Source organism: Maylandia zebra, linkage group LG17, assembly GCF_041146795.1.
Source record: "Maylandia zebra isolate NMK-2024a linkage group LG17, Mzebra_GT3a, whole genome shotgun sequence".
In the NCBI taxonomy this organism is placed as follows: domain Eukaryota; kingdom Metazoa; phylum Chordata; class Actinopteri; order Cichliformes; family Cichlidae; genus Maylandia; species Maylandia zebra.
In genome coordinates, this window is record NC_135183.1 from 24,055,395 (window position 1) to 24,081,610 (window position 26,216).

General features: G+C 39.9%; 3 protein-coding genes across 9 annotated transcripts in view; 1 reads left to right on the top strand and 2 right to left on the bottom strand.

Moving 5' to 3' along the window:
• The window catches only part of ppfibp1a (PPFIA binding protein 1a), a 31,431-nt gene extending 28,901 nt beyond the window's left edge, over nucleotides 1–2,530 (top strand). For both annotated transcript variants that reach the window (XM_004548434.3, XM_076876176.1), the window contains exons 23-25: nucleotides 616–774; nucleotides 865–930; nucleotides 1,019–2,530. In XM_004548434.3, the coding sequence (XP_004548491.1) occupies nucleotides 616–774; nucleotides 865–930; nucleotides 1,019–1,111 (318 nt within the window). In that variant the 3' untranslated portion in view covers nucleotides 1,112–2,530. The remainder of the gene's footprint in view (nucleotides 1–615; nucleotides 775–864; nucleotides 931–1,018) is intronic.
• Nucleotides 2,531–2,611: 81 nt separating this feature from the next.
• On the bottom strand, nucleotides 2,612–13,561 carry cyb5r3 (cytochrome b5 reductase 3). The gene is made up of 9 exons (XM_004548435.5): nucleotides 13,221–13,561; nucleotides 12,794–12,919; nucleotides 12,607–12,679; nucleotides 9,245–9,351; nucleotides 9,022–9,151; nucleotides 8,862–8,945; nucleotides 7,655–7,740; nucleotides 7,422–7,521; nucleotides 2,612–3,347 (listed from the first exon to the last, which is right to left on the bottom strand). The coding sequence occupies exons 1-9, from the start codon at nucleotides 13,239–13,241 to the stop codon at nucleotides 3,175–3,177; spliced, it is 900 nt and encodes a 299-aa protein (XP_004548492.1). The 5' UTR covers nucleotides 13,242–13,561; the 3' UTR covers nucleotides 2,612–3,174.
• Nucleotides 13,562–16,380: 2,819 nt separating this feature from the next.
• The window catches only part of syt1a (synaptotagmin Ia), a 218,432-nt gene continuing 208,596 nt past the window's right edge, over nucleotides 16,381–26,216 (bottom strand). For all 6 annotated transcript variants that reach the window (XM_076875464.1, XM_004548430.5, XM_076875466.1 and 3 more), the window contains 2 exons: nucleotides 24,851–24,984; nucleotides 16,381–20,530 (listed from right to left, as the gene is read on the bottom strand). In XM_076875464.1, the coding sequence (XP_076731579.1) occupies nucleotides 20,324–20,530; nucleotides 24,851–24,984 (341 nt within the window). In that variant the 3' untranslated portion in view covers nucleotides 16,381–20,323. The remainder of the gene's footprint in view (nucleotides 20,531–24,850; nucleotides 24,985–26,216) is intronic.

The following is a 26,216-nucleotide window of genomic DNA, read 5'->3' on the forward strand; positions in this document are numbered from 1 at the left end:
TGTTTTTTCACCTCTTTGGACAGCAGGCTGTATTTAAAGCATGGATGGTGAAACTGAAGCTATTCCACACTTAGTAGCCTCTTGTCAATCATAGAGTAGCCACGCCCTAAAGCATAACATGCTTTGTCTTTTTTATGTTCATATAAGATGTGAAACTTGCAATTAAGAGCATGATCATAAATCAAATAAGCAGTACTTTCATTTTCCCAGAGTCTCTTTTATATTAATCTCCTGCATACGGTCAGCAAACCTTTTAAAAGAGAAGCATCTAAATGAGAAAGTAAATAAGCTCTGTTCCCATAAATATCAAAGCGTTAAGCCCAGTAGAGTTTCCCAACACTAATAATACTTTTAAATAAAGTAGCTGTTTCTCAGGACATGAATGAGCTTGTCTGCTACTTGGAAGGTCGGCAGTTCAATCCCCAGCTCAATCCCCAGCTCCTCTAGCCTGAAGTATACTTGGGCAAGATGCTGAACCCTGAGTTCTCCCTGATGCATTTATTGGAGTGTGAATGTTAAATGTGATGTGTGGGTGAATGAGGCTTGTAGTAAATACAGCAAACGCTCATGTTACGAGCTGGCCATCTGCTAATTGTGTCCTTTATCCTCCTTCAGCCGAGGCGCTTGTCGTTTGGAGGTTTTGGCACTCTGAGGAAGAAACGTCAGGACGACGGTGAGGAGTACGTGTGCCCCATGAATGTGGAAATGCCAAAAAACAGCAGCTTCCAGACTAGCGCCCAGATCTACGAGGATAATCTTGAGCACCTGGAACAGGTACACACTTTCCCAGTTACACTTATTTGTAACACAATAAATTAGTTTTGTTTTTAAGTGAATTTGAGTTGATTCTGTCACTTTTCACAGATGGAGGACTCTGAAGGAACCGTCAGACAGATAGGAGCCTTTTCTGAGGGAATCAACAATCTGACGGTGAGAAGCTGACCTGCTCCGGTGTGATCACACAGAACACGCTGTCCATCGACTACACTGAACGCTTTTCTGTGCTCCTGTGTTTCAGAGCATGCTGAAGGATGACGTGTTTTTCCGGGAAGTGTCGGCGTGCCCTCCAGAGTATGATCCCTCAGAAATGCACAGTAACTCAAACATCTGATATCAGAGCTCCGCAAGCTTCATGGAAAAAGAACGAACTGTGCAAACTTCATCCTGTGGTCTATCTCTCTCTACTGCTGATCAGCTTTTGTAAGAGAACATGTCAGACTAACAATATTTCCATCTTTCACATGTACACATCTATATTTATTGAAGCTGTCCAAAATGTAACATGTGAACTGAAAATGCAAAGTGTTCTCAAATTAACATACCTCTTTATGAATTTTGTCACTCATGCCTTTGTTTTTCAGTATTCGGTGATTTTAAACTTTGTGTGTTTCAGCCCGTATTTGAAAGGGCTTGTCTTCAGTTGTGTTCACTGATTCTGTTTGTGAGAAGTGCTTACATTCAAGGTTATGATTTTATTTGAACACATGTTAAAATTGATGCCTCACAGAAATCGAGTGAGGCAGGGCGAGCAGCATTTTTGTGTGTGGTGCTCACAGAATTGCATTTTGACCCAGTTGAGCGTTGTGCAAGCTGAAGGCTTTTTGAAAAATTACTTTCTTCAAATCCTGATTTGTATCCAGGCTCTCTGGGGCACCAATGCTGGACGAAGTGCTGTGGCTATTTTTTGGGGTTAACATTTTACTGTGAGCACCACCACCTCATAACAGATCAAGCTACTAGTATCTATGGATGTTAAGCTATGTGCTTACACTATCAGTTAGAACCGTGAGGGCACTGTTATGCTACAACGTGTGATATATAGACTGGGAATGGGGGAACAGGCACACCTGGCTCAAGGAAATCACTGTTCACCACTAAACTAGTAGGGATGGTCTTTTAAAAAAACAAACAAAACCCATTAATATCAAATGGTCTTCTCAGTCTTAATATATATTTTCCCAGCAGAAGAAGCACACCTAAAAACATTAATGACTGAGAGATTAGATGTTACTGTCAAATGGGAGAAATTTAGAAAGCCAAAGATGACTTTAGATAAAGTGAGTAAGCATCAAAGACTACTCGAATAGTTCCTGGAGACCAATATATTTTAGCCAGTGTATGCCCATGCCTACTAGCTTAGTAAAGAAGGACATTCTTTTTAAAAAAATAAAAATTACTGCTTATTTTTGTTTTCGCACAGTTTAAATAAAGGTCATGTGAGTTGGGGAGCCATCTGCTTCCTCTTGTTTACAGTCTAAGCTAATCAGCGCCTGGCTGACTGGAGTGTCACATTAACCGTACACACACGAGTGTGTTTCCCTGAAGTGTCCAGCTCTTCTGTTTCAGATACAGTTTAATGCAGCCTGCAGGAAGGCTGGATATTCAACTCTATTAACATCCGATCCCTGCCTCAATGCAGACTGCAGTCAATCTTTCCTTAAAAGAAAATGGACAAATCTCTGCTCACACATACCATTTGTGGTTTTTAAAATGTTTTGTTAATAAATGCATTTCTTTTTCCCTGCAGAAAGTGTCTTCATTTAATCATGGTAGAAGCTAAAATCCACTTGTGACCAACATGATTCAGAAACGATGATCAAAACACCAATAGTTCAACAGCATTGTTGCTTTATGATCCATAAACACAAGCAGCCACTTTTTCCACACTTTCAGAAAACAAATCAGTAACCACGCTGTGTTTGACAAATCACAACGGAGCAAATACTGACACGTCTTGCGTGACAACAGATAAGCAACAGGTATAGACTTGTAACACGTTCCCAACACCCATAACGGAATAATCTATTATTCTGTATTGAAGTGAGTGATCACAATTCTTGTGGCGTGCATTCAATAAAATCTTTGCAGGTGTTTAAGGCACTCAGAAAAAACAGCCAGTAAACCTCGAGTCTTCTAGTAAAACCAAAGTGAAGTCATTTTCAAGCCAAACATCCGGAAACTTCATATCCTATCATAAAATCCTTATTTCACATCCCATTTCCCCCTACACATTCACAACCTCCTACCAAACATACAAGAATTGGTCCAAGCTGTGATTCTCTTGCATGATAAATATGTCATATTTAAATTTAGTGCAATACCCACTGTAGATATGACAGCTTTAATGCTTTCAGGGTAAGGAAAAAAAAAAAAAGACAACTGGATGGACGATGTCTAAAATGTGAACCTGCGGCTGTCGGCATGGCCGACTTTATCCAGGTTAGGGTTGCAGGCAAACTGGATCATCGGTGGAGGTCCGCACATCAGGATGAGGGTCTCGTTGCTGGGAGGCGGCAGGTGTTCCCTCACCATGTCTTCACTGATGAAGCCTTTGCTGTACTCCCAGTCTGAAAGACAGAAAAGCCTGAGGTTAAAATGCTGCTCAGAATTAAAGGGTGCAAAGTGGGGCATTTTCAGTGTTCAGCAGCGACACCTACTGGTGACCATCTATAAGAGCAACTTTATCTGTCATATCATTACAGCCTGTACAAGCCACCACTCAGGCATACATTCAGATACAGTAACAACTGTGGTTATTGTGCTTGGTTCTTAAAAGTCAAACATAACCAGTGTCTAAGCAGATATATTTACCTTAGGCTACGTTCACACTGCAGGTCTTAATGCTCAATTCCGATTTTTTGATCAAATCTGATTTTGTCTGCTTGTTCACACTACAAATAAAATGTGACAGCAAACGCGCTCTAGTGTGAACGCTCAAAGCGGCCTGCATGCGCAAAAGAAGACGTCACACACAACACACTCTGTTTAGACTCAGACCAAACAATATTGTTTGACTGATGGCTCTTAATAATAATAATGGATTGGATTTATATAGCGCTTTTCAAGGCACCCAAAGCGCTTTACAATGCCACTATTCATTCACTCTCACATTCACACACTGGTGGAGGCAGCTACAGTTGTAGCCACAGCTGCCCTGGGGCAGACTGACAGAAGCGAGGCTGCCATATCGCGCCATCGGCCCCTCTGGCCAACACCAGTAGGCAAGTAGGGTAAAGTGTCTTGCCCAAGGACACAACGACCAGGACAGAGAGCCCGGGGATCGAACCGGCGACCTTCCGGTTACAGATACATAATAATGTAAATAACCTAATAATTATGCTCATTGCTGTTTTAGAGGAGCGGTGCTTCAAAGGATAGTTGCAGATTATACAGTACAAATAAAATGTTCACGTTTCTCCAACGTTGTCTTCCCAACAGTTTCACTGACATCTATACCGGATGGCCAGGAAGCGTTCGCGATGTCTTCTCCGGAGCTGATAATTGGCGTCTGTCTTGTGTCAGTGACGTAAAAGACGGATTTAATGCGACATGACCGTTCAAACAGCAGTCGCTTTCTAAAACATCGGATATGTATCGGATTCAGTACCACATACGAAAGTGACCCAGATCGGATTTGTGCCGTTCACACTGTCATACCATGATCGGATATGGGTCGCATAGGGTCCAAAAAAATCGGATTTGATGCGCTTTCGCCTGCAGTGTGAACGTAGCCTTAGATGGCATTACGCTGGCCTCCAGTAACACCATGAGGAGTTTAAGTCATTTTTGATCAGGTTAGGTCCTTCAGCATGCACATTAAACATATATAAGGGACTGCCTTAATTCATATGTGCAATATTACTACTAGAGATGGCACGATACCACTTTTTTATGTCCGATACCGATACCGATATCATAAATTTGGATATCTGCCGATACCGATATGAATCCGATATAGTGTGTTTTAATCAACAAAACTGTTTTTTAAATATCTTGCTGCATTTTGTATAAGTTCATACTCAAGTTTAAAACAACAACTACACTAAAGCTATTCTGTTATACCTGTATGCAAAAAAAAATATTTCATAGTTCAGCAATACTGATCAATCTAATAAACTTAAACCTACACCATCCTCCCTATTCTGGTATTTTAAAGAGTACTTAGCATAAATATTAAGCAACCTAACTAATAGGGTTCCAACTCCCAGCAACAACAAAAATAAATAAATAAAAAATAGGGAACCACCCCTCACACTCCACCTCATGATGCTTAATCGACGTAATCAACCTTAATTTGATGCAGTGTGAAAAAAATACACAGAAATCAATTTTTTTCAAGAAATATTAAATAGATTCAACATCTTTCTTCAACAAAATTGCAGACTGCACAGATGGTACCTTCCCAAAGGAAAAAGTACTATAGCTTACTAGGGTATATTAGACTTAACAGTTACTATATACAATAATGGACTTCTATACATTTTACATCAGATTAAAACTTTGGGTGTAAGATTCAGATAAATATTAAATAATTAAAAGCTCGACATTTTAAATGAGAATAAGAAAGAAAAGTATGTCTTTGTGCCCTCTTTTCCCTGTTAATGCCCTATCGGCCCCCCTGGCTAAACTTTGCTAGATCCGCCCCTGCACAGTTACCAGCGTCAGCTACGTAGAAAAAGATCCTGGTGTAGAAAGTAATATTAAATAAATTCTAACAACAGCTGATCAAGCTTAAACGTGCTGCTGTTGTTCAGCCGCTGGTTTCCTCTGTCTGGTGCAAAGTGGGCCAAAAGCAAACAAGAGACACGGACTCGCGACAGAAAAGCCGATCAGCTGATCATTAAGCAGTTTCATGATTGAAGTAGCAGCGGGAGAGCTAGAGGCAGTCGCTCGTTAAGCTTAACGCAGGAATGCTTTACAAACATTCAGAGATGGACTTACACACTTGCTTTACTTCTCTCGGGGATAACTTTGTCGGAGATGAAATGCGGGGTTGCTAGCGAAGCTCCAAATGCTATCCAGACCACCGACAGGTCCCGCATGCCACAGCCGCTCTATCACGTGATGCATACTGCTCCGACGTGCTAACGTTCTGAGGTGAGTTACAGCGTGTTGCAAGTTTTGTGAGGTGCTTTCGTGATATTTAATGGATCGGATTACATTTTTTTTCTCCGATATCCGATCCAGTAATTTAGGTCAGTATCGGACCAATACCGATACGTAATATCGGATCGGTCCATCTCTAATTACTACAATTAAAAACATCGTCTCAGAGTAATTAAGGAAAGAAAAAAAAAAGGCTGGACTATTGTAATTCATTATAATCAGGGGTTTTTTTTAAAGATGAAAAGCTGGATGCAGTGAGTACTAGCTGGGAGTAGAAGGACAGCTCCCTGTTTAATTTAAGATTTAAAATCCTTCTCCTCACATACAAGGTCCTGAAGCCTGATAGAACCTTATTAATCCTAACAGAGCTGCTCTCAGACTACAGGCTTACAGTTTCTAAAACTCTTAAAATTTCTAAAAGTTCACACACTCTACTTTTAAGATTAGTCTTAAAACTTCGATCAAGCTTATAGTTACAGCTGGATCAGGTGACCCTTAACCTTCCCTTAGTTACGCTGCTGTAGCCTTAAGCTGCTGGGGAGTTTCCCATGATGCACTGAGCATCATGTGGTTCTTCACCTCAACTCTTTTCACCTTCCTGTAAGCCTGAGATTTTCCTTAACCCAGAAAATTCAATAATAACATCACTGATTATAAAACGAATCAATATTTGTATAATCATGTTTCAATCTATAGATTAGTGGTTAACACATTCACAGGTAGCATGCTTGCTTGCTTGTTTTCAGTTCTGATGTTTGACTCTGCTGAACAAAACTACTAGCTTGATCATTTCTCACATTAAAACCACGTACTGGACATTTTTTTGTTGTTGTTAACTAAAAATGATTCTTATCCAGCAATGATATACAACTTCCTGGTGACAACAAATACGTGATCCTTCACTGCGACCAAAGAACATTGAACAATTTCTCATGCATAACCACAAATGAACCAGCAAACCTCTCGGCCTCGTTGTGGCCACTCACCCATTGAAATTTGCCCTCAGTGATGCTGGTGACCTTTTTCCGTATTTAGCCTGCGGTGATAACTGTGTATGAACTGTGATCGATTGAGTTTTTATATCAGAAGTTAAAAACTAGACCGCAAAAATTCAAAGAACACAGAAAAATTCAATCTGTTTTTGCACATTAATGTAGAAGTTTTGAAATGTAGGATGCATACAAAGTACATAAAAAGTTTAAAATTTGACTTTAGCCTGCTGCGTCACATTTTGAGAACGTGCAAGAGTACTAATACTTCATAGATGCTCTCACATTACAAGACATAATAGTCATTTTCATATGCAATTAACTTTCTAAGATTACATTCTTTCTTACACCTGTCAGGTAAACAGTCTGTCTTCAACCTGCCAATACAAATACAAACATCCATGTAATATCATGGACTGTGCTAGTGGGCGATTACTGCAGCTAATAAACCGGGGTAATGAGAAGATGTGTACAAAAACTGGAAATAGTTCCTGTCTGAAATAGTTAAAGTTCACATGTGAAGGTGGTTGCTGTTGGAGGACTCACTTTCAGGTGCTCTGTCGACGGTGAACCACAGCTTGAACCGGTCCGGGTGGCTGACCTGAATATCTTCCAGCTCCGGTCGCAGAAGGATGTCTTTCTCAGTCTGAACACGGGAAGAGACGATATTTTTAAACTACTGCGTGAACACAAATTTATACTCCAGTCCAGGTCAAATGTTATCACATAGTAAATATCCTCCTGACTGCAAACATTAGATTGTGGTTCATAAAACTCACCTGGTTGGCAAACAGCAGGTGACACACCGTTTTGTCATCAGGATCTTTCATTATTGCTGTGACGAGCTGCAGCATGGGAGTGATGCCTGTAATAACACCCAGCACAGGCTCAGGTTACATTAACAGAGCTCCTTTAAATACAGGGCTGTATGTGTGCTTTGGTCACAGTCGGACCTCCAAGTTCGATTAAATGAAATGTTTCTAAAAGCATAACTTTAGTTAGAATTTATACAAATTTACCAAACCTAAACCTCTCCAACGCAATTCAATTCAGGCGTTTTTATCAACTTAAAGAACAAAAGATACTTAAAAGGCACTTCGTACTTTAAAGTAAAGACCCTACAGTGTGTAACGCCTGTGTGGATGATGAGCAAACAGCCCAAATAAACTTTGGAACAAATAGAGCACAGAGGAAGGGGAAAAAATGTCATCGTATTTAGAAAAGGTTGTAAAAATGGCTTTTATAACCTTTAATGCTACATTACATGTCAGCATCTCCCAGGTCAGTGTTTGCACATTAGTCTAACATGTCTCTGGTTGGAGACTAGCAGAAGACAAATCTATTCTGGGTTGCATAAAAAAAAAAAAAAAAAAAAAAATAGGCGGAAAAATAAAACAATAACTAAATATGTGGAACTGTCTGATGTGGCAGTAAGGGAGCAGACCAAAGAACGCTAAATTAATATCTTAAGAGATTTCTGTGGCACCAAATTCAATCCATACAAATGCCATTTTTTCAGCCGAGCACTGTTGGCACAGAGGTGAGCAGTGAGCCAGACCACTTTACCCAACATCGGGTTATGACTTCACTGATGCAGTGGAAACTTTGGCTCAAACACTTATCAGATCTGACATTCATACTCCCCCAATTACCTTAACAGTTATTATTTCATTACTGTGGCTCCAATGCAGCTGCCTCGCTCTCTCTGTGGTGGTCAATGCTCTGACCACTCTATAGTATCTGGTTGCATGAGTAACACCTACTCAACTTATAATATCTACAGAAACTGTCCACATGTCCAAATAACACTTTGTTGAATGATTTGTGTTGGAGTTTTGTAAAAATTTAGACATCAAGACTCCATCTTCAACTAATGATAAACACCTTTATTACTAATAAGCAGCATCAGCCCTAAAAACAAACACCACCTGAGTCAAACAAATGAAAAAAACCACCCTCGGTCCTGACACTGAACAGCTCCCTCACCTGTGCCTCCAGCGATCATGCCCAAATGCTTGGCAGTCTTCATCTCAGCTGGGGACTTTTTATCAGGCTGAATGGCAAAAACACCTGCAGATGCAAAGTGAGAGTATTAAACCAAGCTGATAAAGCTGATTCACCTACTGTGTTCAGTTATGCTGCTCACCTTTGCCCTTGTAAACGAGTAAGCCGCTGGGTCCTCTGAAGTCAATTGTGTCGTTGATCCTGAGGCTCTCCAAGTACTGACTCATCTTCCCGCCCTCTGGGAATTTTGGATTAATGTCTTTAAAGTAAATCTGAAACAAATGGAGGAATTCATGTGAAACAATCAACACCTTCATATATAAAAACTAAAATGCACATGAAAACAACCTTCCTTAAATCTTTACCTTCACCACCAGGTCCACAAAACCTTTGTCGTCATCGCTGGACACTGGTGTGTACGGACGGACGACAAGCTTCCCGTCTATCTTTGCCGAGAGATAGATGTGCTGCCCTGAAGACGAAAACAAACACGTACTTACCATCAACGTCACCCATTTCATACTATGTGACTCAAACAATGATAATTCACCATTACAGCAAGTATTTCCTGCTTTAAAGGCTCTGTAACTGTGAGAGGGGATATCTCTAATAGACCTCAGGATTGTGACGTCACCAATGCAATGCATTATGGTAAATGGCCTGTATTTGTATAGCGCTTTACTAGTCCCTAAGGACCCCAAAGCGCTTTACACACACTCAATAATAATAATAATAATGGATTGCATTTATATAGCTTTTCGGGGCTGTACAATTCCACTATTCATTCACTCTCACATTCACACACTGGTGGAGGCAGCTACAGTTGTAGCCACAGACTGACAGACAGAAGCGAGGCTGCCATCTGGCCATCACCAGTAGGCAGTAGGTGAAGTGTCTTGCCCAAGGACACAACTTGGCTCGAACCGGCAACCTTCTGGTTACGAGACGAACTGCCAACTCTTTGAGCTAAGTTATCAGTCATTCACACATTCACACACACTTGCAAGCCACATTTTAGCCACAGCTGCCCTGGGGCGAGGCTGCCAGACACAGGCCCTCTGACCACCAGTAGGCAACGGGTGAAGTATCTTGCTCAAGGACACAATGACAGAGACTGTCGGAGCCAGGGCTCACACCGGCAACCTTCTGATTACAAGACGAACTGCCAACTACTGAGCCACGATCGCCCCATTATGGGACTGAGGTTCATGCAACTCCAAGTTGATGATGAAATATATGGAAGCAGCAACAGCGTAACACCTCAGACACACAGTAGTCACCGTGGATTAGGGCTGCTCAATTAATCGAATTTTAATCACGATTATGATCTGGGCTTTCAACGATCATTAAAAATGACTGAGCCAATTATTAGCCCCTCCCTCATTTATCCGCGACACCTTAAAGGCCGGTCCGTGAAAATATTGTCGGGCATAAACCATCCGTGGCGCAAAAAAGGTTGGAGACCGCTGATTAAGAGGACCCGAGGGAAGCTCGGAAAGCTAAGCAGAAGTTATTTGGAGAGGAGAGTGACTGCCATTGGTTGAAAAGAGAGGTAAAAAAAAAAAACTTCAGTGGTGTTGCACACTATTTTATATTATTTTTTAAAGTCATTATTCAATACATTGTTATTGTTAACCCTTTAAAGCCGTCAGAGCAGCACGCTCTGTTTTGTGTAACTATTTTTAAATCCCTGTAGAACCTGAACCGTGTAAGCTAGCGCAATAATTTGTTTTGCATATGAAACGTACATCTTATGCCATCAGCTTGTCCTCGGTCACGGTTTCCTTCCACATAAATTGCATAAAAAGCGCTTGCAGGAACAAAAACATAATATTCCAGAAACACGCTTTGCCGATCCGATCAGCTGTTCGTAACACTTCGCACATTGAAACAGACGTCACCGCTAACTATCACATGTCCGCCATTTCCTGCCCGAAACCGGAAGTGATGTCATTTTCGCGGAAAATGTAGTTTTTTTTTTACTTGTAGGCCTTAAAAGCCTATACTGGTCATGTTTGACTTTTCTGAATAGTTTCTGGGATGCTTAGAACTCGAATTGCACTGCTGGAAATAGTTTATTTTGATGCACCTGCTGTTTTCTTTGCAAATTTGCATCATAGGATTGTTTTTGTTTTTCCTGCAGTATATAAAAATTGCTGTATCTCCAAAATAAAACTATGAAGACACTCAAAATAAATTTCCTGTTGTTGTAAACTAGTAGAAATTAACATATATTTCTCCAAGTAGAAATATATGTTAAAAAACAAAAACAAAAACAATTTTCAATTTTTTTTGTAGTTTATTGCACTTTTTTTGCAATTAATGTAGTTACTATGGACTTAATGCATACATATTATTAAAATATGGGCTATAACAGTTGTATAGCAACTTGAAATGCTCCCACAAATGGCACTACAACATGTAAAAAAATAATATAAGCTCTGGCGGACTTGGTTCTATAGTAGGTCTTAAAGGGTTAAATAAATATCGTCAAATAATCGAGATCTCAATTTCAGTGAAAATAATCGTGATTATCATTTTTGCCATAATCGAGCAGCCCTACCGTGGATACCTCTGACCGACATCGATGCAGAACAAAGGCACTACAAGCTCCTGCACCTGCTGCAGCACTATAACATGAAGTGCTGTAACAAAACATTGAGCAGTAATAAAAGACATGAAACTGCTTCACATCTGAACGACTTATTTTTAACATTCTCATCACAGTTTAGTCCAGCTACAAAACAAAGCATGCAGGGTTGTCATTACAGCGCAATTATAAATGTCAAATAAAAAGGTGTGCTTTATAAATGTGTTCAACACAACGTTGAAAAAGAGAAAATATTACAGAAAAGTATTAAATATGAACTCAAATCAATTGTATAGAGTGTCTTTAACCTCCTAAGACCTGAACTCTTCCATGGCATGCATTCCTAATTTCGCTTTGATATTTGGGAATATTGGGACCCGATGAATGTACAAACAAAGAATCACCGGATTTTAAAAATTTTTTTTTTACCCTATTTTTGTTTCTAAGAAAATTGAGAGCCACATATAAAGACATTCGTTTTAAATTTTGATAAACAGAGGCAGTATAATGGCCTCGTAAGTGGAAATCAGGCCCTTGTAGAGGAAAATTTAGTATTTTGGTCTAGACAACCCAAAATGTGATGTCCACATAATTGGATGCCAGGTTAAGAAGGTTAAGGGTAAGTGATGCATGTGTCACAGAGCCATGGCTCAGCAGCTGAGAGAGCATGGCCGAGTCTAACAAGTCTGAATGTGAGCTTGAAGCCATGCACAATTCTTAAGTTGTCTGAGGTTTAGGCGCTCACCACAAACAGCTTTTTTAACAAAACACTAGGCAACTTGAGAAACTGTACCTCCTAAAAATAAAGTGACAGTTTGTGCTCACATATCAGCCCCTCCTAATAACACTGCTTTGCCTTTTCGTTTACATTCAGTTTGTATCACAGGTTTAGGTGTCTTCCTCCTTATCACCTGCTGGCATCTAACTTCGTTTCGGTTTGGCATGAACTACGCAGAATGCATTGCCATTCCCTATCTCCAAATAGGCACTACGTCAGCTGTTTAAACCGTCTGTTAACCAGGGGTGGCCAATCAGAAGAAAACTAGCTTAAACAGAGAAGGAAAGGAGCTAGAACAGATTTTGAGATATGCAGTCAAACCTCCGGCAGTGATGATATGCGTGAGTGCGCACACTTACCAATAGGGAGACCAAGGACGTGTTCAGGGGATGGCAGTGCAAAGCGGAACTTTCTTGTGTCATGGCTGACAATCTTTAAAAAAAACAAACAAGAAACAGACAGAGCAGTGAGCGTGAACGCATCTGCTGCGTTTGCAGACAAGTTTCATTCTGCAAGCACTCAAGTGTGCAGCGTTTGAGCGGTTACCTCTTTATCTATCAGGCGCAGTGCATACTTAATGTTGGGGTCCTCTAAGGTGATGGCAGGTCTCTTCTTTTGGAAGAGCAGCCTGAAGATGAGGTTGATGATGCTGTCAAAGCCACCTCGGATCAACTGCGATAAAAGGTCAAACGTGGGAGAATGACTCAGACCACCAACTCCTAGCATTAGCTACCAGCTGTCTGAGTACCCTGCGGGGCGTTGCCTGGATTAAGTCGGGTTTTTGTTTTTTTGTTTAACACAGACAGCAACAGGGAGAAGTGAGTCATGAAGATTCCTGTGGGCAGGCCCGAAACAGCGCTCAGGATAACTTAGCTGGGGAAAAACTGAATGTTAGCGAATATTAACCGAGCTAATGCATGCAAATTAGCTGGCGTAAAAGCACCCTGATAATTTTCCATTGATGTATACTCACGCCAATGATGTAGGAGAGCATTTTCAGGCCGGGAGGACAAATGCAAAATACTTTGTCAGTATAGCGCGCACACCCCAAACGAGTTCAAGGCAACTAATTGTGACGGAGGTCCAAGCCGTCAAGTAAGGCTGTCGAGTCAGCCAGGAAGGATAAATACATCCGGTTTTAGTTTTCAAAAACAAAATTCCGTTTATATGAAAATTAAACCCAGTAGGCTAATTATAAAATGAATGGTGGATATTAATATTTTGGTGCGCTTCTATGTGTATTTGAAGCTGTTTTATGTCAATTTCGTCGAGATTTGGACTGAATAATCGTACAGTAAGCATGTAAACACTCAGCTTCCGGTAATACAACAGGCTAACGTTCACTAACTTATCAAAGCCGAACCTCAAACGTCACTTCCACGTAAAAGACATGTATTTTCACAATAAAACGCTGAAACGATAATAATGATAAAGCATTAAACTGCGCACAATTTTTCTAAGCAAAAAGAGAGGCTAGAAGAGAACAAAACAAAACACAAAACAAGATAATAGCATCCGAAGGAGACTAATCAGAATTAAAAAGTGTGGCTTTTGGTCATACGGCAGCAAAATGAGTTTAACTAAATTGATTAGTTAAACACAGAAACACAAATGACGACTTTATTATTATCCTAGTTTATGTATGCAAAATGGATATTAACCCAAACCTAGTGAAACTGGTTAAACTTAACTAAATAAATAAAAAAACCGAAAGCAGAATACAAAACTTTCATAACTCTGCTATGTAGATCTCACTTCCTCTTTTTCTGTTGTTCACGTTTCATGTAATACAGTTATATCAGGTGCTTATCTGTATTGTGCATCTGTTTATTTCCTTCTGTAGCCGTCACACTTGACTTAATCTTATAGTGAGCTGCTGCTTTGAGGTCAAACATGCATCCTACAAACACTAATCTTTCCATGTGTTGCCCCACTTCAGGCACACAAAAATCAGCCAATATTAGGATGGATTAAGAAATTTCTATATGATGCAGTAAAATTGCAGATATGATGATGGTTGATGATGATTTTAACTAACTGATTTTAAGTAGAGCCATGAACATGAATAATGTTACGCTTAAGCATTATTTACAAGCATAACAAGCTTTAAAGTGCTGTGAAAAAGGAATTTTCTATTACCCCCCACCCCCCTTTTTTTGCATATTTGTAATTCTTATATGTTTGAAATCATTAACCAATTTTTTTATGTTAGAGAAAGATACCCAGAGGGAATACAAAATGTAATTTTTTATTTCATTTATTGAGGGAAACAAAGTTTCTAAACCTGCCTGGCCCTGTGTGAAAAAGTAATTGCCCCTCTTGTTGAATCATGAAGAGACTGTGATTATCCACAGCTTTTGGAAAACTGAATTTAATTTCACTAGCCACACTCAGGCCTGATTACTGCCAGACCTGTTGAATCAACAAATATTTTAAATAAAACCTGTGTGAAAAAGTGAAACAGACTACATGACACCAAAACACATCCTGTCACAATCTAAAAACAGTTGAGAAACAAAGACATTTCTAAGGTTTTGGGACTCCAGTGAACCACGGTGAGAGCTGTTATAGACAAAAAGCAAAACTCAGAACAGTGGTGAACCTTCCCCAAATTACTCCAAGAGCTCACAAAAGACCCCAGAACAACATTACAGAACTGCAGGTCTCACTTGTCTCAGTTAAGGTCGGAGTCCATGATTCAACAATAAAACAGAAAAAAATGGCATCCATGGGAGAGTTCCAAGACGAAAACCACTGCTGATCAAACGGTACATAAAGGCTCATCTCATAGTTGCCAAAAAAAAAAAACCCATCTTGATGATCTGGGAGACTTTTGGAAAAATATTCTGTGGACTGATGAGAAAACTGAACTTTTTGAAAGGTCTGAGTCCTGTTACATCTGCTCTAAAACTAACACAGAAGAACATCACAGCAACAGTCAGACATGGCGGTGGTAGTGTGATGGTCTGGGGCTGCTTCGATGCTGTAATTGATGAAACCATGAATTTTGATCTCTACCAGAAAATCCTGAAGGAGAATTTCCGACCATCAGTTTGTGTCCTCAAGCTGAAACACACTTTGGTTATGCAGCAGGACAACAATTTGAAAAACACCAGCAAGTCGACCTCTGAATGTCTCAGAGGCTGGAAAACCATCCGTGATTGAATTAAAACAATTCTGCAGAGAAGAGTGGACCAAAATTCCTCCTCAGTGATCTGAAAGACTCATTGCCAGTTATCACAAACACTTGATTGCAGTTCTTTCTGCCAAGGATGGTGCAACTAGTTTTTAGGGTTAGGGAGCAATTGCTTTTACACACAGGGAGGAAAATTAAAGGTAATAATATATTTAATCGAATAATACAACCCCAAAACTAGTGAGAGTGTTTGGGCTTGACTATTTCACTCAGTGTGACACGGTTTCAATAAAAAGCTGCAATAATCTGCCAGATGATGCAGATTATTGCAGTCACATATTTCAGTGACTTAAAAGGCAGGTTAAAAGAATTCAATTTAAAATGACAGCACCGTGCTACAGTAAAAATTTCATGGGACATGTTTTACTCTCAACATCCAAATGAGCTTTATTTTACAGCATCAGCAGTAGCCTGAGATCTATAAATCTCCGCTCCCCAGCATTCATTACCATCCGAGCATCACATCAATGTGACATCATATTTTAGTGGAGGACAAACTCTTGTCCCCATTATGTGGCTCTGCTGCACATAAGTAAATATTCACTAATAGAAATTGATCTGTACCTGAGGCAAAATGAAAGAAAGAAAGAAAGAAAGAAAGAAAGAAAGAAAGAAAGAAAGAAAGAAAGAAAGAAAGAAAGAAAGAAAGAAAGAATCTTTTCTTATTAGTTTTTTTTACATCTGGTACACAGTGGTGTTCCCCTGCGTGTCCTTCAGATGGCAGTAGTGACCTTTTTAACAGGCTGCTGTGTCTGATTCAAAGTGCCATCATTAAAATAGGAATTTGTCATGCACGTCAAGCATGCAGACGCCTTTCTTTCTGAAGTGAACAGTTTCTTGCATGAGCAGTGAGTCACACTCGTGGCAATCAATACCGTGACAGTTTTGCTCCGTTGCATGCATCCCGAACGAAAACACGACATGAAAGGCTTCTGTATCAACAGGAAATAAAACATTTTTATTGATCATTTGTGTATATGAAGTTATATAACAACAGTCAGAAAACTCCACAGAGTGAATCACTACACAAAGTGAAACAAAACTGGAAAACACCTCATCAAAAAATGAAGGTATACACAGCAAATATAACCGTCAGCAGGCTCGCCGTCACTGCGAGCGATATGGCAGGAAAAAAAACACCCCGAACAGTTCTACAAGATTACAGAGAAAATTTCCACACACAAAATACTCAAGCAGGCAGTTGATATACACAAAGGCAACTAGGATCTTTCTACAGCATCAGATTCTAATACTTTACACAGCTTTGTTTTTGAAAGGTCAGTGTGGCTTTTTGTCGGTGTCACTGGAGAGATTCTTCAGTTCCTTGTCATACAGAAGAGAGCTTGAATTTAGGGTGTGGGGGGTGATTACGCGTGCGCACTTTTTTTTGGTGGGGAATCGCAGTAACAGGAGCATTGCGCTGCAGCGCAGGTAATGGCTTTTGCTTTGTAGTTTCCTCCACACGCCTCACAATCCGATGGGTTTTGCAATGCTGCCCATTTACTGAATTCCCTGATACGTTCGTGCACTTGTGATATTTTCATATAATTCTGTTTGATTTACTCTCAGCTTTGATTGGATAATTCCTTTGGTGCAACCTCTCTGCATTAGTATTCATGTCAAATTGCTTGGGCCATTTTTGCAAAGAGTGCACCTTTTACTTTAATATATTTTTCTGTTATTTAAATCTGAAGCTGTACTGGAATTCATGGATCTATATATGGAAAACATGTCAAATAAAAGTTCCCCCAGCTGAAGAGGGATTGGGAATACAGCTGTATTAAAGTATGCTCAGTGATATTGGAATGCTATCACAGGGGAGGTTGTTTGATTGTTTTTACCCCATAGGATTATGAAATGAATCCATAATAGCTGAAAAAATATTAAAAATATGTTCTTTTAAACAACAACAAGTGCAAGGTACATCTAATTAATTAAAGTAATCTACACCAACACGGTCCTCACTGTACATTCAGAGTTTTCATCTCAAATAGAAAAGGGGTTTTGAATCAACAGGGGAGATAAATAAATAAATAAATAAAAATACATAAATAAAATAACTCTAATGAAAATGGATTAACGATGATGAGATATAGCATCTGGATAAAAGAGCGATATTTTGCAGCTGAATAATCATTCAGGTCACTTTATATTTATTCTAGATATACATTTTCTTTGACACGATTATGTAAATATATACATGGCATTTTTAAGGGGGTATCTAAATGCAGAATCTTGTTTGGTATTTAACGAAGACTCCCTGAAACTTCTGATGCTGGAACTGTGTGCAAGAAGAGAAAATGAACCTGCGGAAAAGGGAGGGAACCCTAAACAGAGGTCAGCAGGTGTCAAGCTCCAAACTATAAGCTGAATCTAAGTGTGCTGTGTCCTAACCATTTCACTGGAAAGGAGAAAACATCTCTCTGGACTGGATTCATCCTCGAAGGGTTATAATCTCTTTTCTCGGGCAACGCCACCCACGTTAACACTATGGGATGAACATACAAGTATTGCACAGTGCTCAACAAAATGCTGTGTGAAGCAACCCGCTCTCGCTCGGATAAAAGCCTCCTTTTTTTTTTCTTTTTTTTTTTTTGGCTGCGTGCAGTCACGCTCTCTCTCTCTCTCTCGTCCTCTCTTTGCGTGTAGAAGGAAAAAATGGCATTAAACGCTACGACATCACTACAGAACAGACTGGATTCGCTACCTACTGATAAGTCTACATCTCTAAGCACACACGGCAGTCACAGTGATACACAAAGCAGTCCTCAGAAGACTCCTATGGAATGACAAGTAGCTTTTTCATAATAGTGCTATCAACTACACAATAACATTGAAAACATTTAGAAAGTCCTCCTGAAGCTGTGTATCGAGTATATGCAAGAGGTTCCTCCAAGATAAGAGACTTCATGGTTTTCATGGATTACAACTTACTCCTTTCCTAATTGGACCCGTAGTAAAGGACATAATGAACTAATAGCCTACGCAGACCATTAACTTTTACGGTTATTTCGTGCTCCCCTGGCGTAGTCCTGTGCCAACAAGAAAACAAAACTGATGTAATTGCTGTTGGCTGAAATGTGATTTGTCATCATTGCTTTCTTTCTTTTTTTCCTGTTTTTTTTTCTTGTTGTTGTTTTTTGGATTTAATTAATCCAATCAAGCAGGAGGCTCTCTGGCTCCGCCCCCTGCCCCTCCCCTCCTGTAGGTGTCCTGAAATAAAGCCGGCCAACAATCATCCAAAAATGGTTTCTAAAGAAGTCAACAAGCTAGTTCATCCAGTGCAAAATAGCAGCCACATAAAAGTTAAAATTGGCAGTAAAACATGGCTAGCTCTATTGTCACTGTGAGAAGGCAACGCAAAGCAAAGACTGCGATTCAGGGCACCACTGCAGCCAAAGACATTGTTCCCAATAAACCAAAGCTACAACCACTAGCAAGTGGGAGTGTGCATGAAGAGAGGGTCTCTACAGAAAGTCACCTCCCCGTAAATGGCAGTGTTTAGACTAAACTCGCTTCACCTCTGTCAATGTCACATTGACACAAAGTTTAAACATTACTCTTGATTTCTTTTTTTTTTGTTCTCTCCTCTGATTGAAGGCAAGGGGATCCTATCAGAAGAGTCTCCCCTGGTGTCAGTAGATCCCCCCTCCCTCCCGTCCCAGCGTTTAGTAAAGATTGTAAAAAAAAACATGCACTTTACTAAAAATAGTCAAGACGCTGAATTAATCTCAAAAATAGTCCTCTTAAAACCAGAGCCCAGAGTGCAACCCCCACCCACCCACCCTTTTTTCTTTTAAACTCCCTCACAAATGCCGGACCCCAGCCTAAACGCGATACACCTCCAGCAACGACAAGGCTGTTTAAAGTAAGCAGTTAACAAAATATTGTTAGAACGAGTTTAAGGACACAATGGCTACAGCTTGGTGCTTTTTCCACATTGGGGTTGTTTCTAAAGGGGTGTTTCTTGGAGACAATCACTTCCATTGTTGGAAAAGAAAACTAACCTTTAACTTGAGGACCTATTTCAGATGGAACTGCCAAACAAGGAAAAAATGAAATGCTAAGTGGTAACAAGTGTGCCTCAAGCTAAAACATGTAGGTCCTCGGATTGAGAAATAGGTACAAAAAGTCATAAGAAATCATGTGCTTGTATAATTTCCAGCAGCATAATTTATCCTACAGAACCATAGTAGTTAATGGCCTTGTATTTTGGAGTTTTGTGTGGATATATTCATCCGTTTGTCTTTTCTGTAACGATCCTTTGCTGAACTTAAAGTCCTTTACAATGTGAATATATTTCCACTAGCGTCTTGCAGGTTGGAATTCTTTTTTTTCTGGAATGCAATAAGGTAATAAGGTAGAATTTTTAAATCCTGGGATATATAATATTGGCTTTCCTCTATATCTGCATTTACATAATTTAAAATAGAACATCTTATTAAAAACATCAAGATATACACAGATTAGGAAACGGGTAACAACATACAAACACATAAACTAGAAATCATTTATGTCTGCATACTTATATATACAACTGTGGTACAATAAATTCTTTCAGTCATGCGCTATCTATACAGATCATATTGCTTAAAAGAAGGGGGCATTTGGTCTGGGCGGTTAAGGGCTTGGAGATGGAAATCAAAAACTGCTGAATCAAAGCGAGAACCTGATAGAAAAAAGCAGAGAACAGATGTTGCAGGACACTTCAACAATTAGGACTGTGTGTGAACTTAGGAGTGATGAATCTGGGAGAGGTCGACGGGTGGGGGAGGGGGTAAAGTGGGACAGGGAGTTACATGGATGGACCCATATATCACTGAGGTATTTACACATACTGGCTAAAGAGTACTACAAGGCAGGTACTGAAAGAGCCCTGCCTATTTCTTGACGGAGAGCTGAGCATCCACCTCCTCCTCAGGCTTCAGCACGTGCCACTGGGCGATGGGTCTCCTGGGGTTGGCCAGCATGTCGGACCAGTGGCGCAGCTCCGTCCCCGAGCTGTTGAGGCCCACAAAGACCTTGCCGATGGCATCGTTCTTGCCGATCTTGTCATAGTCCAGAACAGTTATAACAACTTGCACTTTCTGTAGAGGGGGAAAGAGAGGAGGAAAGAAGGAAACAAAAAAAGAGTGTAAACTCCATCTACTAATGTTTACTTCAATTAATGTCTTTTTTTAAAGTCTGTTTTTGTTAGCCAAAATTAACATTCATTAGATCTATACCTTGTTAAACAAGCTAATGAGTCATTATCACTGACCAGCAACCCTCCAGTTTTACCTTCTCATCATTCTGTCTTCTATGCATGATTTCTATCCTGGACTCAGTTGCTATTAGGGATGGGTAAAATGGTAAATGGTAAATGGCCTGTATTTATATAGCGCTTTACTAGTCCCTAAGGACCCCAAAGCGCTTTACATATCCAGTCATCCACCCATTCACACACACATTCACACACTGGTGATGGCAAGCTACATTGTAGCCACAGCCACCCTGGGGCGCACTGACAGAGGCGAGGCTGCCGGACACTGGCGCCACCGGGCCCTCTGACCACCACCAGTAGGCAATGGGTGAAGTGTCTTGCCCAAGGACACAACGACCGAGACTGTCCAAGCCGGGGCTCGAACCGGCAACCTTCCGATTACGAGGCGAACTCCCAACTCTTGAGCCACGATCGCCCCAAAACAGTTCTTGTTGAGAACCGGTTCCCACTGTTTCAATTCCTTGGAATTGTTTGCCATTTTTGCAAACGATTCCCTTATCGATTCCAGTCGCCCCGAATGATGTCACCACGTTGCGGAGCGTCATTTACCTGGCAGGAAACATGGCGGCTCAAACGCTCAAAAGTTTGATTAGACTTTACGAGAACGGATGACAACAGGGCAACTTGCAATACTTGCAAAGTAGATATTTCATTTAAGGGAGGAAACACTACGAATATGCAAAAGCATTTGTTCACAAAACACGCGATGACCTTAAATGAATGTCGTGTTTTTAATTTCGCTCCGGACTCGTGAATCTCAACCCAGCAGCAGCGGTAACGTTTGCACGTCCTCTCCCGTTAATGCAGCAGGTAAATAATCAACTAACAGTGCATATGATGTTAGCTGCCTTGTTACAAAACCTGCCATTACTGTGCATTTAGGTGATCATGATGAGACAGACAGAGTCTGGCTGGCTCAGATGCTGGCAGTTCTCGCTGCAGTCTACCGGTAGCGTCTCCTTTCAGGCCAGGATAGACGAATGTCACCGAGCAGTGACTAAGTTTGTGGTAAAAGGCTTGCACCCATTTGCCACAGCAGATGCCCCCGATTTCACTTTGGTAAGTGAATGTGTTTAATTGTAGGCAGGGACATTACTGGATATTCTTGTGTAATTGCTACAGAATAATTTATGTTATACTTTGTTATTGCTACAGAAGAATATTTATTTTATAATTTTACATTTACAATTTTTTTCCCCGGGGACCCTGTGACACCCCATTGAAGAGCCATAGGCTGGATCTCTTAAGATCTCACTGCTGGGTTTGTAAGGCCATGTTACTCCTAAATTTCTATCTTGCTCAAAGAGAAGATATAAAACGAAGTTCTAAGCTAATCGACCTGTGTGTTCTCCTTTTTTAAAAAGAATCTATAAGAGAATTGATAAAGAATCGAATCATTAAACAGAATCGAAAATGGAATCGGAATCGTGAAAATCTTATCAATACCCATCCCTAGTTGTTATGTCTAAGTCTAATTTAGTGATTAAGTGATTCTTAAAAGAGGATAACAACAGGTCATTAAAAGAAGGTGGGGCTTTAGTAGCTGTTGTGGAGTGCTGCTGCCATTTTTCATATACAGTCTATGGTTTTGTTGTAGAATTGAAAGGCCCGAGTCTTGTTAGGCAAACACGATTTAAAGGTCAGTTTTTAATTCTGTGCTTTTTATTTGTTTCAAAAATTGATTCACATTCATTTTCTAATAACTTTTAGCTCTAGTCCTAGCTTCAAAAACACCCAATACAATCTGAAGAAAGACAATTACATGTCATATAATGTGTTATGATCAGAGACAAAGGTTTTGATGCTTCTTTACTGACATGATCATCTCTGTGAGGTTTTCTCTTGTGATTTGTGTTTTTGAGCAGTACTTTACATATTGGACTTCTGATACAGTAGGTGTTTCTTGTTCTTTGTGGTAGGGTGGATATGTAATGCACGTATTAGAGTATTAAGCGCCAACAGTTCCTCATTATTTCTCTAAATGGTATAGTGCAGGGAATGAGGTGCTCCTTGAGACATTAGTGTTGATTAACAGTAACAAACACTCCCGATCAAGCTTGGCTTATATTCAGCGCCAAGCACAGCAAAATGTGTGATTACTCAGAGGTCTGAGACTCAGCTTCACTGTGTGTTTATTCAAAGGGACGCTGCAAAGAGGAGTGACCCGGGCGTCAATCTCTGGCAGAGAATATGAATTAGTGCACAAAGCGTCCTGATTAAGTTTCGATCCACTGGCAGACTGAGATGGAACTACCGCCACCTGCATGAGCTCTGAGTCGCTGTTCTAAAAGAGCATGCCTAATACGCCATGTAATGAAATACTGAATAAGGCTCCCAGATGGCCAGTTGGGGTTAGTGGGTTTTTAAAGGGACACTTCAGCTTTAAATTGGTCATTCAAACACGGCTTTCTTTAAAGGAAAATTAGCAGACCTTCGTGTTATTCATCACTGACCAGCAAGTACTGTTTTTTCTTGCTGTGACTGATTTGCCAATAATAATCATATTAGTGACACCATTTAAACAACAGCTCAGCAGTTTTCGAAACAAGCTTAATAGCTTTCATGGAATGAAATATGAAGATTAAATACAAGAAAAAAAATAATGTCATGAACATTTATAACATGTATTTGTCTTTTAATTCACTTTACCATCTCCAGCTGTTCAGAGGCCAGAATTTGAAATATATTTTTATACGTTTTTTTTCTTCAGTTTAACACAAGCACATAAGTGACTGTTTTTTCCCCTATTTGTTCAGTTCTATGCTCAAGTCAAATATAGAAAGGTTAAAAAAACTGCACTTAATTTGCAAACAAGCTAGAGTTTGATGTCAAATGGGCTCACGGACTATAAGGAGAGCATGTGTACATCTCAAATGGTGTCTGCACAGCTAATTGCGTGTGGGCTAAGGACACTGCGAAATAACACGAGTCAATAACTAACCTTCTGTTTTTGTTACAAGATAGTCCAATTAAAGCACTGCTTGTAATTCCCACGCAATCTCTGAGACAATTAAAATCTTTCGATTATTTACTTAGAAAGTCCCTGGGTCAGGTTGGCGTCAAAGCCAACGCTTTGCCTCTGCAGACTTCTATATGTCTGTGTAATTTAAGAATTGTGCTTGAGAACTTGATTAGCAAATTAAACTCTACTGGTGGAAACAGAACGTGTCTAATTAAGAGTCTTCCCAGTTCTGAGTGTCTTCATTTCAAATCAGATGCAATACAGCCAGAGGCCTAAAGAGCTGTCAGTGATGACAGGCTTCTTTAATTTAGCATTTAGCTCTTAGGTAGCTGGACTTTAACTGTTTTTCTACGATCGAATTAAGTCTTTTAAGTGTGTTTAATTCTCGTATTGCTTTTACTGCTCAATAAATCTAATCAATGACAATTTTTGCATTTGACCAATTATTTAATAATCAACCTGGTTCTTGTTGATGAGATGAGAAATGTAAATTTAGCCAACATACTGGCATGAGCAACACTAAATAAGGCCATGTTTGGATGGGGTTGATTGGGATCAGCGGTGTTTAAATTAAATCTGAGGCACGCTGTACCAAACCTGTGATTTTTGAAATGTGGCAGCCTTAATCAATTTGACTTAATTACTGTATTGCCTGAAGAGATAATCTTGTTTGTTGCTATCCCTTTCTGGCACAGGTTATGTATCCTTTATCCTTTTTTCCCCCATAATGTCCTGGAAAAGCATCTGTGCTTCCTTTTCTTCTCGAATCACAGCTACAGCATCTATTTTTCTATTGCTCTAATTATTGCAGCATACTTGGTTAAATGTAAATAATGATGCTGATGAATGCTAATCATTGTGATATATGCTACAAACAGCACCAAGATCCATGCTACGGGCAAGAACAAAGTGCAGACAATCACATCCGTAGAGCAATTGGCTTGTCAAATTGCAAAACCCAGCTGATTTTAAGTGAAGCGCCTCTCATTATTCTGTTATGATGAAAAGCCTCTAAACTGATCATTTGGTAAATGAGCTCCCACTTAACAATGGCTTATATGCAACCAAATGTTTGCTGCTGGTTTTTATAGTTCAGTTTTACCCAATGATATAGCACTCTGCCCCGTAGAAAACATGATTTCAGAGTTTTACGAATGTTTTGCAAACAGATGAAAAATGTACCTGGATTTGTTCAAATGGGACTTCAAAGCTAAAGGACTCGTTATAGTAAGGGTTGAGGGTGTTCTTCTTGATTGTCGTCTTCTTCTTCTTCAGCCTCTTACCATTTTGCATCAGGTGGATTTTCACATATGGGTCTAAAAAAAGGAAAAAGTTATGTTACAAATTGTTCTCAAGATTAGAATCCAGTCATGATCGCTTCAGTCAAAGAACATTGTTATTTCTTCTGCAGCAATTTATATTTGGCAATGCGACTCAGTTCTGGGACTTCCCCATCCTTCCATGTGCACAAAAAGTCCAAGTTTTAGAGAACAACATAGAAGGGAGAAGGCAACAATGCCAACAGACTTGACATTGATTAAATCTGAAACAGAAGTGGGTTGCAAAGCAGCTTGCAGTGGCTACATGGATTCTTGCTTTATAGCCACCTGTTCGCTCCATGGGCCACATTCACAAATGCATTGTACCAGCAGAAACTGGGTTTTAGCGTAAAAAAAAAAAGGTGCTCTCAGTGGCAAGACTACATTGAGAGATGGGAACTCAGGTGGTGGGAACTAAATCACGTGCACAAACTGATTTACTGATGTTCGAAATGCACATTTTAAAGCCAATTTCATCAAAATGTCCTATGTTTTGTGCTTAAATTGTGAAATAAACTAATTGCTTCGGTCTTTATAAAGCAGCACAGCTTTTGAGTTTGGGTCCAGTGAGCTGGACTGGATTTCGCAAACTTAGAGAACTCTTACATAATGTTTAGCCCATTCTATCTTCTTGTTACATCTGATTTTATTCATGATTTCCAGGTCCAAATGCTCCTTCGGTTCACAAGAATGAACACATGCTGAGGCACCACTGACAGTGAAAAGGAATCCAATTTATCTCAGCTTCAATAAAACAATCAGTGTAACTATTCTCCCAGCTGTTAACAACCTCAGCAAACTTTAGCAAAGTTGGAGATCATCAAAGGTTTGATTGTTTATATCTAACTATGCATGCTGTTCTGACTTATTTATAGAAAAAAAAACACATACAGCATTGTATAACTTTGGAATCATAAACAGGAAACTAAAAAATAAACAATGACATTTGGAGCACTGATAAAGTTGAGCTAGTTGGCCCATAATGATCTGCTATCTTGTAGCTAGCTAATGAGCTATGGTAAATCTAATGTAGACATGTTGGCATGGGTAAATTCTTAATAAATGGTCTTATTGGCAGCTATGAAACATTTTTTTATTGTAGACTTAATGTCCACACTGAATCTTCGTCAGACCGAGAGTGATTCTTTTGTAAAGCTTTAATCTTTGTGACATCCAGGACACCATGAGCCCATAGGCTGTTCGCGTACACTGTAGCCGGAGGGCTTAAA